The sequence below is a fragment of the Petaurus breviceps genome, unplaced genomic scaffold, assembly GCF_028583685.1.
Source record: "Petaurus breviceps papuanus isolate PSGF00001 unplaced genomic scaffold, PetGlider_PUasm1.0 164, whole genome shotgun sequence".
In the NCBI taxonomy this organism is placed as follows: Eukaryota; Metazoa; Chordata; class Mammalia; order Diprotodontia; family Petauridae; genus Petaurus; species Petaurus breviceps.
The window spans coordinates 14,755,303-14,770,723 of NW_027185735.1; the positions used below are offsets into that span (position 1 = coordinate 14,755,303).

Sequence of the window (15,421 nt, forward strand, 5' to 3'; positions counted from 1 at the left end):
TCACGACAAAGACATGATTTCATGTAGGGGTTGTATGGATTCTGACAAAGAATAAAGCAGATAATAGACCTTTAAATGGTTGGCTTAGTCTGAAGAGAAAGGAAGGGAAGCAGAATGGGAGAAGAAGAAGAAAGGAGAATGATAAGAAGAGGAAGAGGGGAAGGGAGATGGAAGAAGATAAGTGGAAAAGAGAAAGAAAAGAGTTGGAAAAGGAAGAGGGATAAGAGAACAAAAGAGAGAAAAAAAATACCCTGCTTAAATTTGTAAATAGCCTGTGACAACCGACTTCTGTATAAATGGATCTGATGACTCAGGTCTCCAAAAGATGTGACAAGTGTGGCTTGGTCCACTGGGAACTGACCTCAGGAGGGTCACAATTGTCGCAGAGCTGTCTCTCTGGAGTGGCCATGCCAGAACCACTTCAAGGGCAGGACTCAGATGTCTGTGCTGGCTCACAGTAGTGAGCTTCCTTCCTTTCTACTCCTAGTTAGTTGGGTGCTTGAAACTTATACTCTCTAAACATAAAGTAGAAACTTATACCCTCTCATTCAAAGCATGAGGTAGAAAAAGAAGAAATGGAGTTGACAATACTAATCTTAAATGCCCACAAAATAGACACATTAGCCAGCATCTTGACTTAAATTCTGCAGCCCCAAGTGAATTTCAGACAAGACTCTCTTACTCTTTACAAAATACAATAAGCTTTCTCTTATCCCGGTTTTAAATGAAGAGCTTTATGGTACCTTAGGGGTCTCTGGTAACTTGTTTAAAATCTGATGTGTTTACATGGGGGGTGGGGTCGATAAGATCATTCAACTTTTCCTAGGAAGGAGACTGCCTCCCTCCTCCCCCCAAAACAGGTAAACTTCATTTGCTGCTCTACAATCCAACAGTGTAAAGGTTAAGTATGATGTTAGAGGATGTTAGAGGAATGGGCTTCAATCAGCTTCCTCCTTTTCCTACTTTTCATAGTGAAGGATTCCTGCTTACCATGGTGTTGCAAGGAACTCTGTCTATTTCACAACTAATGCAGAGTATGGGAATTCATCCAGAAATTTTAGCTTAAAGACTTAGACTAAATCTTCAGCCACTGGAGTTAATATAATTTAGAAGTGACCTAAGTTTTAAGTATTTCAAATTGCCCTCTGATCAGTATTATTTTCAACAGACAAATGAATTCTTTACATGCAACAAACTTTGAGAATCTATGGGTATAAAATAGGCACTTTCCTGATTCTGGGCCTAATGAATCCCCTATGGAAGACACGGACAAGAGTTGCTTAGGAGGAAGAAAGGATGGTAGGGTGGTGATCTAAATGAGAGGTTCTCAAAGTGTGATCTAAGGACCCCCCCAGGGGTTCCTGAGACTCTTTTGGGGGGTCCAGAAAGACTCTTTTTATTAATACTAACACATTATTTGCTTATTAAAATACTCCTTCCCTTTCCTGCTATATAGGTATGTGAAGACAGATTTTCTTCATATACTTCAATCAAAATGGCATATCACAACAGATTGAATGCAGAAGCTGATATGAGAATTCAGCTGCCTTCTATTAAGCTAGACATTAAAAAGACTTTCAAAAATATGTAAATCAATGCCAATATTCTCATCAAATATTTTTTGCTTTGGAAAATATAGTTTTTTTAAAACTGTTATTTATTTTTACATATAATGGATTTATTATTGTTATTTTTATATACTTTTTTTTTTTGCTTTTTGGAGGGCAATTGGGGTTAAGTGACTTGCCCAAGGTCACACAACTAGTTTTTGTGTTAAATTTGGATTTAAGGTTGGATTTGAACTCAGGTCCTCCTGACTCCAGGGCCGGTGCTACTACACTGTGCCAACTAGCTGCCCCAATTATTGTTATTTTTAAATGAACATTTTAAAAATTCATCAGTTTTTATTTCAAAAATTGTAAATACTAATAGATATAACCCATGAAAGAAAAAGTTCTTTGGCGTCCTCAATAATTTTTAAGAGTGTTTTTTTAAGAATTCTTCAAAACTATTGATCTACAGCAATGGAAATAGTTCCCAAACAATGAGATCCCAGTTTTATCAATAAACATTTCTCAATTACCAGAAAACCAAAAAATAGTTCAAAGTATTGGGAATTCTGAGTAATTTCACCCTAGCTCTTTTTTTTTTTAAGCAATTAGGGTTAAGTAACTTGCTCAAGGTTACACGGCCAGTTATTTCTGGGTGTAGTACTAAGTATCAGAGCCCAGATTCGATCCCAGGTCATCCTGATTCTGGCGCTGGTGCTCTTACTCACTGCACCACCTGGCCGCCCCTAAGCAATTGGGGTTAAGTAACTTGCTCAAGGTTACATGGCCAGGTGTTTCTGGTGGGTGCTAAGTGTCTGAGCTCAGATTTGATCCCAGGTCATCCCTACACTGGAGCTGGTGCTCTTACTTGCTGTGCTACCTGGCCACCCCTCACCCTAGCTCTTTTAAGAGAAGAGCAGTTAAGTCAGGGAAGAGAATCAGAAATCCCCAGAGGCTAGCTGTCATATAGAAGGGAAGGTCCAGGAATAGGAATTAATATCCATTAGCTCCTTCTCTCTAGTGGAGTTTTGCAGCTTACTCAGCATATTTGTTCCTGAGTCCATTCTGAGGATTTCAAGTGGAATTCTGAGCTGGTGAAGCAATGCCAGATGAAAGCCTGAGGCCCTGTTCTTGTACATAAGATGTACCCATGGGAGAGACTGGGAAAAGAGGGAAATGCTAGCAACAACTACAGCAGCACACCCGGGTTTGTTCTGGGTGGGTCCTGGTCTGTGCTACTGTGACATGTAATCCCTGGCTTCTCTCCTCAGAGATCCTATATAAGGAGGATCAACTTAGGTGAAGATCCATAAGGTGATGTTATCTTTTTTCTGAGACTAAATCATGCCAGTAACTACTAGAAAGAAACTAATTCTGGAAAGTAGCACTTGACCTATATGTTTACGCCCTAAAAACAAAGGCTATTTTTTTTTCTATTGCTAGTAATGTCACTGACTTCACTATCTCTTATAAACTAAATTCATATTTAGTTTTTAACTCACTTTTACTCCCTACCAGCCTGTGGTCATCATTTTTCTACCCCAACCAATGAATTTTTTGTCTCCTCTTCCCTTCCACACACCTAGCATCTGTGTTTCCACATTGGTGCAAGCAACATCTCCTCTTCATCTTTCTTTACTGGTTTGGCTTAAAATTAAAACATCAGGTCAATAAATACTGTTCAACACTAGTTCTCCTCCTAGCTTTGTGACAACTCTACCTATTTCTTACCTTTGTGGGTATCTCAGGGCTTTTAAGATTTACAAAGCCCTAAAGACAATCCTCACAATTATTCAAAACAATCTTATGATGTAACTAATGCATGTATTATAACCTTTTTTTATAGATGAGGACAACAAATTTCAAAATGACTAAGTGACTTTCCCAGTCATAGGGCCAATATTAGAATCAATATCCAAACTCATGTCTCCTCAGTCTAAAGACCAGGGTTCTTTCCAATAAACTATCTTAACTCTCTTTGAAGAGAAATCAACATCAGCACCATGTATAGACTGGTAGGGGAAAGGAAGGAAATAATCATTTACACAGTGTCAAGCACCATGCTAAGCACTTTACAAACATTATCCCATCTGACATTCATAACAACTCAGTGAGGTAGACACTGTTATCATTCCCATTTTACAAGTGAAGAGAATGAGGCAATCAGAGGTTAAGTGACTTGCTGAGGTCACACAGCTAAGAAGAGCCTGAGGTTAGAACTGAACTCATGACTTTTTGACTCCAGGCCCAGCATGTTGTATCCATTGTCTATGTGTCACCTGCTGGAGACACTCAGGGGTAGAATTATTAGAAAAAGTGGAGGCAAGTGATGTCTGTGGCCCTTCTGGACTCTTTTCATAATGTTCTCCATTTCCTTGCTATAATGGAGTCACAACACCATCTGGAAGAAAAAAAAAGAAAAGAAGGCTTCCACAAACTCAAATGCTTCCCTCTAAGCCTCCTGACTTAAGCCTGAGTCACTCTCCTACAAGCCTCTCTTAGCTTCTCCATTTAAAAAGATGAAAAACTACTGCAGATATTGAGGAAACAATGCCCTTGGTCCCTCTTCTGCAGAGTAGAATGTAGAAGCCAGGGGAGCCGGGAGAACTACGCAATTGCAAATGTAGCTAGTGCTAGTATATAAATGTGCCCATGGAAACGACTGGCCTAAAAATTAATAGGTATTTCCCAAAGATGGCAGGATCCATTAAAGCAAGTCATTCAGTCTTCATAATGAGGGGAGAGAGCCAAGTCTTATTATTAACCTCAATATGTTAATATTTAATAGAATATCCACGTAATGGCATATCATAGTCACCCTCCATTTGAGAGCAGCTGGTTATTCCCCTGCAAAGCATTCTCAAGCTGAGACTTTCAAAAATTAGAAGAAGCATCACTTTTTACCCACATTGCAGGGATAGGATAGGCTAAGATATCTTGGGAATGGCAGATTTGCTTGAAGTAGATGAAATCTTAAAGATGGCTGGTCATAGTGAGGTAGAAAAGGGAAGAGGATGACTTAATTCTTGCTTTGTTCTAGTTAGTATTGATGGTTTTAGAAATTTTAACATTTTTTCCACTACACTTACAATCTACACACAAAAGACTCAATTTTTTAGAATCTGAAAAAAAAATAATCCATTTCAATAATTGTAGGAGAGGGAGCCTGGTGGATTAGATAGAAAGCCAGCTTCAGAATCAGGAAGACGTTGCTCCTAAGTCCTGACTCTGACTTACATATACTGTCTGTATGCTTCTGAGCCAGGGACTTAACCTCTAAGTGCTTCCAGCAACTCTCTAAGGCAATCACGTACAGAATTCAGAGGCAGATTCCACACCAGAAATTTCCTTTCCCTCCACCAATGAGACAAAGTGCTAAGGTGAGTTTTAGCATTTGGACACAATGCAATCAAAAGTCCAATTCCAATCCTACAACAATGACAATACAGGGCTGGAAAAACAATTAAATTCTCTTGCAACAGTTTTTTTAAACTCTCACAGGTGACTAGGCAAGTAGTTTTTCTACTATTAACATAGGATTCTATGATTGACAGGAGCTTAGCTTCTCCAGGATTTGTCAGCTTAAGTAACTGCTGACCCCCTTTTTGGTTTTTCTGACTCCGGTGTTTCTTGTGAAATTATTCGATCTCTTGACATAAAGTTTTCCAGAACAAGGTTTTATTTCTGTGGGGAAGGGAGGGTAGCAGGCAAAAATCTCCTCTAAGGGAATTCCCAGGAGGCCCAGGAGTATCAGAGGGCAAAACTACCTACAGGCCAGGCTACTAAAGAATCAGGATATGTGTAAACTGTCTATTTGGACCAGGGCATGTATGTGGTAGAGGTCAAGGAGCTGGATGGTGAAATGTAATGCTGAACCATGTGGTTCAGTCCACCAGTACTAGCTGCATCCTTTCAATCATGACTCCAACCACAAACTGACTGCTCTACCATGCGTCAGAGATACAGAAGGGCCATGGAGGTATACATCCTTCTGTGCCTCATGTTTCCATTCTATTCTCAGAGTCCCTCTTTTTCATGTGGATCATATCTCTCCTAAGAGGGTTAGATTTGTTCTTCCCAGTTTTGCCTTCTCTCTTTCAGGGTCACTAGGAGGTACACTGTGGGCAGAGAAATAGGGGAGAGGTGAGTAAAGAACAAGCAATGTGTTTGGATAATTTTTTCTGGCCTTAGGCATTTTATCTCCTTTCTAAGTTCTAAACAAAAAGGGGAGGAGGGGAAGGAGGAGGGAAAGAGAGAGAAGAAGAGAGAGAAAGGAGAGAGAGAGAGAGAGAGAGAGAGAGAGAGAGAGAGAGAGAGAGAGAGAGAGAGAGAGAGAGAATGAATGAGAATATTTATATAAGCTGGACTTCTGGGGGAAATGAAATGTCAGGAAGCTTTCATGCCCCAAAATGCTATCTGGAATCTCTTTAGGAAAACTGAGGACTTACTTTTTTTCTTCCCTTATGCAGATGCAGGAGTCCAAGGAGAAGAGTGGACAAAATCTACTCAATGCTCAGGAAGAACTGCAGGAGTAATGGTTCAAAATATACCTGCTGAAACCACCTCACCTTTCACCTTGGTTATGTACCACTGAAATCAAGCCATCCATCTTTGAAAGCAGAGCCGAGGCAGGCCAAAACCTCAGATTCAAATTAGACACAGGCTGGATAATCGCATTTGAAGCCTGCTGTTTTTCAAACAGAATAACCATATGGCTTGTTTACAGGGACACCAGGAAGAGGGATGCAGTGACTAGGATGGAGGGCCAACCAGGGGGCATCCCTTTCTGACTCAGAGATGTTTGAATGAAACTAAGAAGAGGCAAAAAGAATGAACATTACCAAATGTTTACAAAAATAAAACAAAGAAAGAGCAGATCAATGAATTGGGTATGCAACTAAAAAAGCTAGAAAAAGAACAAATTAAAAGTTCCCAAATAAATGCCACAATAGAAATTCTGAAAACCAAAGATGAGATTAATAAAATTGAAAGTAAGAAACCTATTGAATTAATAAACAAAACTAAGAGTTGGTTTTATGAAAAAAATCAATCAAATAGATAAACCTTTGATTAATGTGATTAAAAAAGAAAATCAAATTACCAGTATCAAAAATGAAAAGAGTGTGGGGCTGCTAGGTGGCGCAGTGAATAAAGCCCCAGCCCCAGAGTCAGGAAGACCCGAGTTCGGTTCCGGCCTTAGACACTTAATATCCACACACAAAAAAACTAGCCGTGTAACCTTGGGCAAGTTACTTAATCCCAATCACCCTCCAAAAGGCAAAAAAAAAAAAATTAAGAGAGTGAATTCACCACCCATAAAGAGGAAACTAAAGCAATAATTACAAGCTATTTTGCCCCCAACTGTATGCCAATAAATATGACAATCTAAGTGAAATAGATGAATATTTATAAAAATATAAATTGTCCAGCTTAACAGAAAAAGAAATTAACCCCATTTTAGAAAAAGAAATCTAACAAGCCATCAATGAACTCTTGAAGAAAAAAAATCTCCAGAGCCAGATGGATTTACAAGTGAATTCTACCAAACATTTAAAGAACAATTAATTTCAATACTATATAAACTATTTTGAAAAATAGGCAGAGTCCTACCAAATTCTTTCTGTGATACAAATATGGTGCTGATACCTAAACCAGGAAGAACAAAAACAGAGAAAGAAAATTATAGATCAATTTCCCTAATGAATATTGATGCAAAAACTTTAAATAAAATACTAGCAAAGATATTACAGCAATTTATCACGAGAATAATACACTATGACCAGGTGCAATTTATATCAGGAATACACAGCTGGTTCAATATTAGGAAAACTATCAGTATAATTGGCCATATTAATAACAAAACTCACAGAAATCATAGATGCAGAAAAAGCTTTTGACAAAATATAGCACCCATTCTTATTAAAAACTCTAGAGTGCATAAGAATAGAGTTTTCCTTAAACTGATAAGTATTATCTATCTAAAACCATCAACAAGTATTATATGTAATAAGACTAAGTTAGAAGCTTTCCCAATAAGATCAGAGGTGAAACAAGGATGCCCATTATTACCACTAACATGTATTAAAAATGTTAGCTTTAGCAATAACAGAAGAAAAAGAAATTGAAGGAACTAGAAAAGGCAAAAATGAAACAAAACTATTATTCTTTGCAGATAATATGATGGTATACTTAAAGAATCCTAGAGTATTAACTGGAAAACTACTTGAAATAATTAATAACTTTAGCCAAGTTGCAGAACATAAAACAAACCCATATAAATCATTGGCATTTCTATATATCACCAACAAAGCCCAGAAGAATAAGAGACAGAAAGAGAAATTCCATTTAAAATAACTCTAGACAATATAAAATACTTAGAATTCTACCTACAAAGACAAACTCGGGAACTATATGTTTGGTTTTTTTGGGGGGGGTGGGGAGGTTGCCTTTTTGGAGGGCAACTGGAGTTAAGCAACTTGCCCAAGGTTACACGGCTAGTATTTTTGTGTGGGTGTTAAGTGTCTGAGGCCGGAACCGAACTCGGGTCCTCCGGACTCCAGGGCTGGCACTTTACTCAGTGAGCCATCTAGCTGCCCCAACTCGGGAACTATATGAACACAATTACAAAACATTTTCACACAAATAAAATCAGATCTAAATAATTTGAAAAAGATCAATTACTCATGGGTAGGCCGAGCTAATATAATAAAAATGACAATTCTACCTAAATTAATTTACTTAGTGCTATACCAATCAAACTACCAAAAAATTATTTTATAGAGCTAGAAAAAATAATAATGAAATTCATCTGGAAGAACAAAAAGTCAAGCATTTCAAGGGAATGAAAAAAACTGCAAAGGAAGGTGGCCTAACTGTATCAGATCTAAAACTGTATCATAAAGCAGTAATCATCAAAACTATTTGGTACTGGCTAAGAAATAGAATAGTGGAGAGTGGAATAGGTTCACAAGACACAGTAGTAAATGACTATAGCATTCTGTTTGATAAACTCAAAGACTACAATTTCTGGGATAAGAACTCACTATTTAGGGGAAGCCAGGTGGCACAACAAGTAAGAGCACCAGCCCCAGAGTCGGGATGACCTGGGATCGAATCTGGGCTCAGATACTTAGCACCACACCCAGAAATAACTGGCTGTGTAACCTTGAGCAAGTTACTTAATCCCAATTGCTTAAAAAAAAAAAGAACTCACTATTTGACAAAAATTCTGGGAAAACTGACGGAAACAAGGCATAGATCAACCATATAGCAATCTCACATTGTAGACCAAGATAAAGTCAAAATGTATACATTAGTTAGATGTGATACTGTAAGTATCATAAGATACATAGAGTGATACTGTAAGTAAATTAGCAGATCAAAGAATAGTTTATCTGTCAGATTTATGGAGAAGGTAAGAATTTGTGGCCAAACAACAGATAGGGAACACTCTGAAATACAAAATGGATAATTTTGTTTACATTAAATTAAAATGGTTTTATACAAACAAAACCAACCCAATCAAAATTAGAAGGAAGGTAGAAAGCTGGGAAACAATTTTTACAGCCAGTGTTTCCCATAAAGTCCTCATTTTTTGTTTTCTTTTTTTTCTTTTTGGAGGGCAGTTGGGGTTAAGCAACTTGCCTAAGGTCACACGGCTAGTAAAATGTTAAGTGAATGAGGCCGGATTTGAACTCAGGTCCTCCTGACTACAGGGCCGGTGCTCTATTCACTGTGCCACCTAGCTGCCCGTAAAAGTCTCATTTTTCAAATATATAGACAACCGAGTCAAATTTATAAGACTACAAGTCATTCCCCAATTGATATATGGTCAAAGGACATGAACAGGTAGTTTTCAGATGAAGAAATCATTATTAATTAGAGAAATGCAAATCAAAACAACTCTGAAGTTCTACTTCATGCCTATCAGATTGGCTAACACAGAAAAGAAAAATGATAAATATTAGAGATTTGAGAAAATTGGAAGACTAATGCATTGTTGGTGGAACTGTGAACTGATCCAACAATTCTGGTGAGTAATTTGGAACTATGACCAAAAGGCAACCTAACTGTGCATACCCTTTGATATAGCAATACCACTACTAGGTCTATATCCCAAAGAGATCATAAAAATGAAAAAGGAACCACACCTACAAAAATATTTAGGGGAACTCTTTTTTTTTGGTGGCAAAGATATGAAATTTGAGGGGATGTTCATCAGTTGGGGAATGGTTGAACAAGTTGTGGTATATGAATGTAATGGAATACTATTGTGTTATAAGAAATGATGAGCAGGTAAATTTCAGAAAAACCTGGAAAGATTTACATGAACTGATGCTGAATGAAGTGAGCAGAACCAAGAGAACACTATATAGAGTAACAGCAACATTGTACAATGATCAACTTTGATAGACTTAGCTCTTCTCAACAAGAAGAGACAACTTCAAGTCTCGTCATGGAAAATGCTATCCACATTCAGAGAAATAACTGAATGCAGATTGAAGCATAGTGTGTTCCCTTTTTTTCTTTTTCTTACTTTTTTCCTTTTGTTCTGATTCTTCTTTCATAACATGACTAATGTGGAAATATATTTAATATGATTGTACTTGTATAGCATATATCAGATTGCTTGCTGTCCTAGGAAACAGGAGGGAAGGAGAAAAATTTGGAACCCCAAATCTTATAAAAATAAATGTTGAAAACTATCTTTACATGTAATTAGAAAAAATAAAATACTATTAAATGGGAAATAAAAATAACAATAAAAGAAAACCCAGAAAGCAAAAAAAAATGAATGAATGTTACCCTTAAGTGAGGTCTAATAATGAACTGAAGTGAGCAAGGTGGGGTGGGGTTCGAGAAAGCTCAAAAGCAAGGATAGTCAACATCCACAGTGATGCCAGAGAAAAGAAACCAACAAAAGACTCACAATCTTTCTAATTTCTTGCCAACACATATTTGAGTCCACCACCAAACTATACTTAAGCTCATTCTAAAGGCTAGTTTGTATCTCATTAACCCCAGATGTTCACATTTAAGCATGTGCAGAGTCAGAGTCTATAGGAATAAGAAGAAAGAACCATTAATCTAACAGTGAGAAAAAGTGAAGTATAGTATATGATCTTAAAAAAGTAGATGGCGATTTGAATCCCACCTCAGATGCTAACTAGGTATTTGACCAAAGGCAAATCATTTAATCCCTCAGATCCTCAGTTTTGTCACCTGAAGAGTGGCATAATATTACACCATCCACCTCAAAGAATTGTCAGGAAAGTGCCTTACAAATCCTATTCTACTCCATTATTATTACTATTCGAAGCCCTAATTCTTCTTGAAACCACAGGATTTTCAAGGAAGGGGAGGAGGCAGCTCAAGGCTGAGGAATGTGCCAATGAAGAAGAAGAAGAAGAGAAAGAGGAGGAGGAACAGGAAGAGGTGGTGGCAGAAGCAAGGACAGCAACTGGACTGATATTCTGAAAGGTTAAGTCAAAAGTATGGGGCAAAGAGAAAGATCACTCCCAAATCTTCCATCAGAGAGGGGAAAAAAAAAAAGACCAGAAGGCACTTGAAATTATTATTTTAAAAAAGAAATAGGGGCAGATAGGTGGCAGAGTGGATAGAGCACTGACCCTGGAGTGAGAAGAGCTAAGTTCAAATTTGGCCCAAGACACTTACAAGCTGTAAGACCCTGGGCAAGTTGCTTAACCCTGACTGCCTCCCCTCCACACCACACACACACACACACACACACACACACACACACACACACACCACGAAAGAAGAGAAGAGGTGAGAAAAAAAAAAAGAAAGGAAAAGAAAAGAGAAGCCAGGCTCTCTATCTACAAAGCATAGGAGCAGCAGCATCATGTGAAGGGGATGCCCTTGACCAAAGTCATTTACAAAGGGTATCTCTAGAGAGGGATAAGAGCTATCATAATTGAATAGAGTCATTGCTGTCATTTAGGACTCTGCATAAGAATTCTAAATACTTTGAAGGCTCTTAGAAAAGGGCAATCCTTATATAAATCTCTAAGGAGGACTTGGAGAAAGTAATAGAGATATAGCAGAAAATGCCTAACATCAGGATAGAGTAACATATGACATCTTCCTAACCAGCCCCCCCACTCTCCAACATACACAAATCCTTGAGGGTCAACAGTACTACCCCTAACCCTTCGTAAGTGCCTGACACAGAGTAGGCACTTAATAAATGTTTATTGGTTGATTAAATATGAATTGATTAACCCTTAAATACTGGTTCAGTGCTCATCCATTGGACTAAGTCTTGACTTTAGTTATAGGTCATTCAAGAAAAACACTCCAAAATAAGAGTATATTTTTTAAAATCTCAGATGCAATAGAAAATTTACTTATAATTATTAATAAGGCTCTATGTATTGTTAGATATAGCCAAGAACCTCAACAATTTGGTGACTTCCCATTCTGTCCAATTATAAGTAGCATTGTGGCATGGTAGAAAGAGTACAAAATCTAGAGTCAAGAGAGACCTGAGTTCGTCTTATCTCCAATACTTACTAACACTGTGACCAGGTGCAAGTTGCTTAAGGTCTTTTGAGCAAGAGCTGTAAAACTGGAATTACATCTTTAATACTAAAGCTTCTAAAATTATGAGAAATAAATAAGATATAGTCAAGTATTTTGCAAGCCTTAAAGCAATGTATAAATATTGGCTACTATTGTTATTATTTCCAAATGCTGTCATCAAACCTATGAGGTAAAAAATAAGTCACATGGTGAGAGTAATGGATGACTGATGTATTTCACTGGTATCCTCGCACTGTCCAAAGAAATCAAGGAAAGCCCCCAGTACATTAGTGGGAGCCCTTGTGTAGAAATTATAGGAAGAAAGTATTGCTGGAATCAAGATTTAGAGGCAGAAGGGGCCTTGGATTCCCTCAAGTTTTATCCCCTGATTTTACAGATGAGGAAACTGAAGCACAGAGAGGTTTAAATGACTTGCCCAGGGAATTACAGCTAGAGGTGTCTGAGGTTGGATTTGAACCTAGGTCTTTCTTGACTCTGCTTCCATTGCTATAATCACTATTCCAGGACAAGTTTAGTTCTTAAAGAACTAAAGTTCTTTAGTTCTTAATTAAATGTCCCTTTATGACTGAATAATCAATAAATATTCATCTCAAAAAGTATTTTTAATTCTCTGAATATGTATCTTAATAAAGTATGCTATGTCTATGGTTACACTGGATGAACAGTCTCAGAAAAACTGCATCTCATCTACATCACTACAAGAAGTACCCATATAGATGAAATTTTAGGTTTATTGGAATATTTGAGAATGACCTACAAACACTTTAGTGGGTTATCATGAGTCACCCTAGTGAAAAACATGACATCATTAGTAAGAGTTCTGTCCTCTACTCTACTAGAGCTTAGTGTTCGATTGTAACATGTTGCTGCCCCTGACTTTGAAATAATGAGATTAGTATTAACATAATATATGTCCAAGTTACCTCCAAAGTCAAAAGGAAAGCCAAAATATTTGAAAGAAATTAAGAACCAGAGAGATGATATGGTAAAATGTGGTCTCCTAAGGAATGAATCATCTAGGAAACAGACCAAGGAAGATCTAATTTTTATGTGGCTCCTGGGTAAACCCTACCATACAAGAAATAACTCTTGGATCACACATGTATACTATACTGTGGCCCAGCCAGCACAGAGAGTTAACAGACAGGCTAGTAAAGTCAAAATAGTCTAATGTTTTGGTACTGGCAAGAGGATGAATTATAAATGCAAATAAGTTGGTGTAATTACCTCTGCCACTAAGAGAAACAATGATGCAACTTTAAAAATGCTGGATTTGGAATCAGAGGACCTGGGTTAAAAATCCTTATTCTGACACTTGCTACCTGTTCGAACTTGAGGAAGTCACAATTTTGAGCCACAGTTTCCTCCACTGTAAATTGATAATAATTGGACTAAATTACTTCAGAGGTCCCTTCTACCTCTAAATCTATAATCCTACAATGTAGATGGGGGAGAGGGAAGAAAAAAGCAGCACAATAATTTCTCATGTTGCCCCTAAAAAATCCATGGACCCCACTTCATTTGAGAACCCCTGGAAAAAGTAAGATATCAATTAAAGAGCTAGCAGATTTGTACCTCACCAGCAGTTTTCCACAAAGGAAAAGGAAGCAGAGTCAATTGACTAAGGATACATAAAAGAGAAAATAAAGTCAAATAGTGGTTCAGATGGAAAGAATGAGGTTCTTACCTCTTCCCACCTTCCCAAATGATGATCAAAAATCCTTCAAAATGTCCAGGACCCAGGTTATTCTGGGTCAAGACTTAGTAATGAAGGCCATCACAGGAAAGATCAAATAACAAAAATGATATCCCAGTAAGTAGGAGGAAATGATATTTTGGCAAGTAACGCAGAAGAGAAACTATTTACACTGGAGATTTAGGATTTTTTTAAATGAGCTAATAACAGCAAAAATAAAAAAAATAACCCACATACCCCATCCCAAACTTAGAAGGTGAAAAGTAGGTGAAATCTAAGTGTTTCCCTCTAAAAACCTTCCCCTCCTCCCCTTTTGAGTCCTGAGAAGACTGCTTGTTCTTAATTTCACACTTGGTTACTCTTTTCTTATGGGATCTCCTGTACAATCCTCCATATAGAAGGAAGGTAAAGGGAAAAGAAGATCAGAGTCTAGTTGATAATATAATTATCCACCCTTAACACACTGATTATTTCATTCAGTTGATTGGGCTTTCTTTGACTCTTGAATTTGGCTACAGGTCACTCAGGATGGTCACTTCAAGTTGCTTTGAGTACAGTACACACAAGCAGTTACCACCTCCTTTTCATAGGATGAAATATGAATGAACTAGAGGACAGGTGTGAACAGTGGCTGTTGCCAGTACTATTTAACAAGCTCAGAGCACAGATGGAAGATTGAATCCCTTATGAGCAAACTCCCAGCAAGGCATCAGCAGGTTTCACCCAAGAAGCATCCCTAACACTCCCCCTTGCCATTCACACCCAGAGGCTTGGGAATACAGGTGATCTTGGGGAAAGGAGGGCACTGAGGAAGGTTCTCCCCACCCATACTCCATCCCTTCACCCTTCAGAAGAGTACCTGCTAGAGCCTTGATGCGAGACCTCTCAAAGAGCCTGGCAGAGCTATTGTCATTGTCCAACTCATTGTCTGGGGAGTCCCAGCGGGCGTTGATCCTGCTGTACTGCTGGATGCCCACGTTGTCAAACTCAGTGGCGGATGTCATGTCGGGAGGCTCTCAGCAGCAGCTCTTGCCTCAGTCTTCATGAAAGGGCCCCTGGAGGGAGAGCAACATGTATTGAAGGGTTAGCTCCCCACCCCTTCAGACTTTTTCTCAGGGGAAACTTATTCGGAGCCTCTGACAGAAACAGATCCTTCTAAGAGCAGCACACTGTGCCATCTGCCTGAGCATGCTTTCCACCTGAGGTTCCTGAATCATATGTTATGAAATATTGCAGCAACAGCAGCCACAGTAACAATGACGGCGGCAACAGTGGCAGCAGCAGTGGCAGCAGAAGGGACAAGGAGAGCTGTATGCAGTAAGAGTCAGGGTAGCCAGCAGGTGGAGACGTCAGTTGCAGTGAACCAGAGCTCCCCACCCCCTTCCTGTGTTCCAGACAGACTACTCATTGGGGTCGGGCTCCAGAGGCTGCAGAGGCAACTGCATCAAAGAGACAAGCATCTGCCCACCAAATTGAGGCCAGGACGCAATGGGGGGGCGGACTGGAGGACAGGAGCAACGGGGGGCGCCCTGGTTCAGCGCAACCCCCCCCCCCTCCCCCCAGCCCCCCCCCCCCAGAAACCAGACACACAAACAAACCAAAACAATGG

General features: G+C 38.7%; 1 protein-coding gene across 1 annotated transcript in view; it reads right to left on the reverse strand.

The window, feature by feature from the left end:
- SPTB (spectrin beta, erythrocytic) overlaps positions 1-15,421 on the reverse strand; it is a 168,991-nt gene that overhangs the window by 101,697 nt on the left and 51,873 nt on the right. Inside the window, exon 2 of the mRNA XM_069082374.1 lies at positions 14,672-14,867. Coding sequence (XP_068938475.1) covers positions 14,672-14,816 — 145 coding nt within the window. The 5' untranslated portion in view covers positions 14,817-14,867. The remainder of the gene's footprint in view (positions 1-14,671; positions 14,868-15,421) is intronic.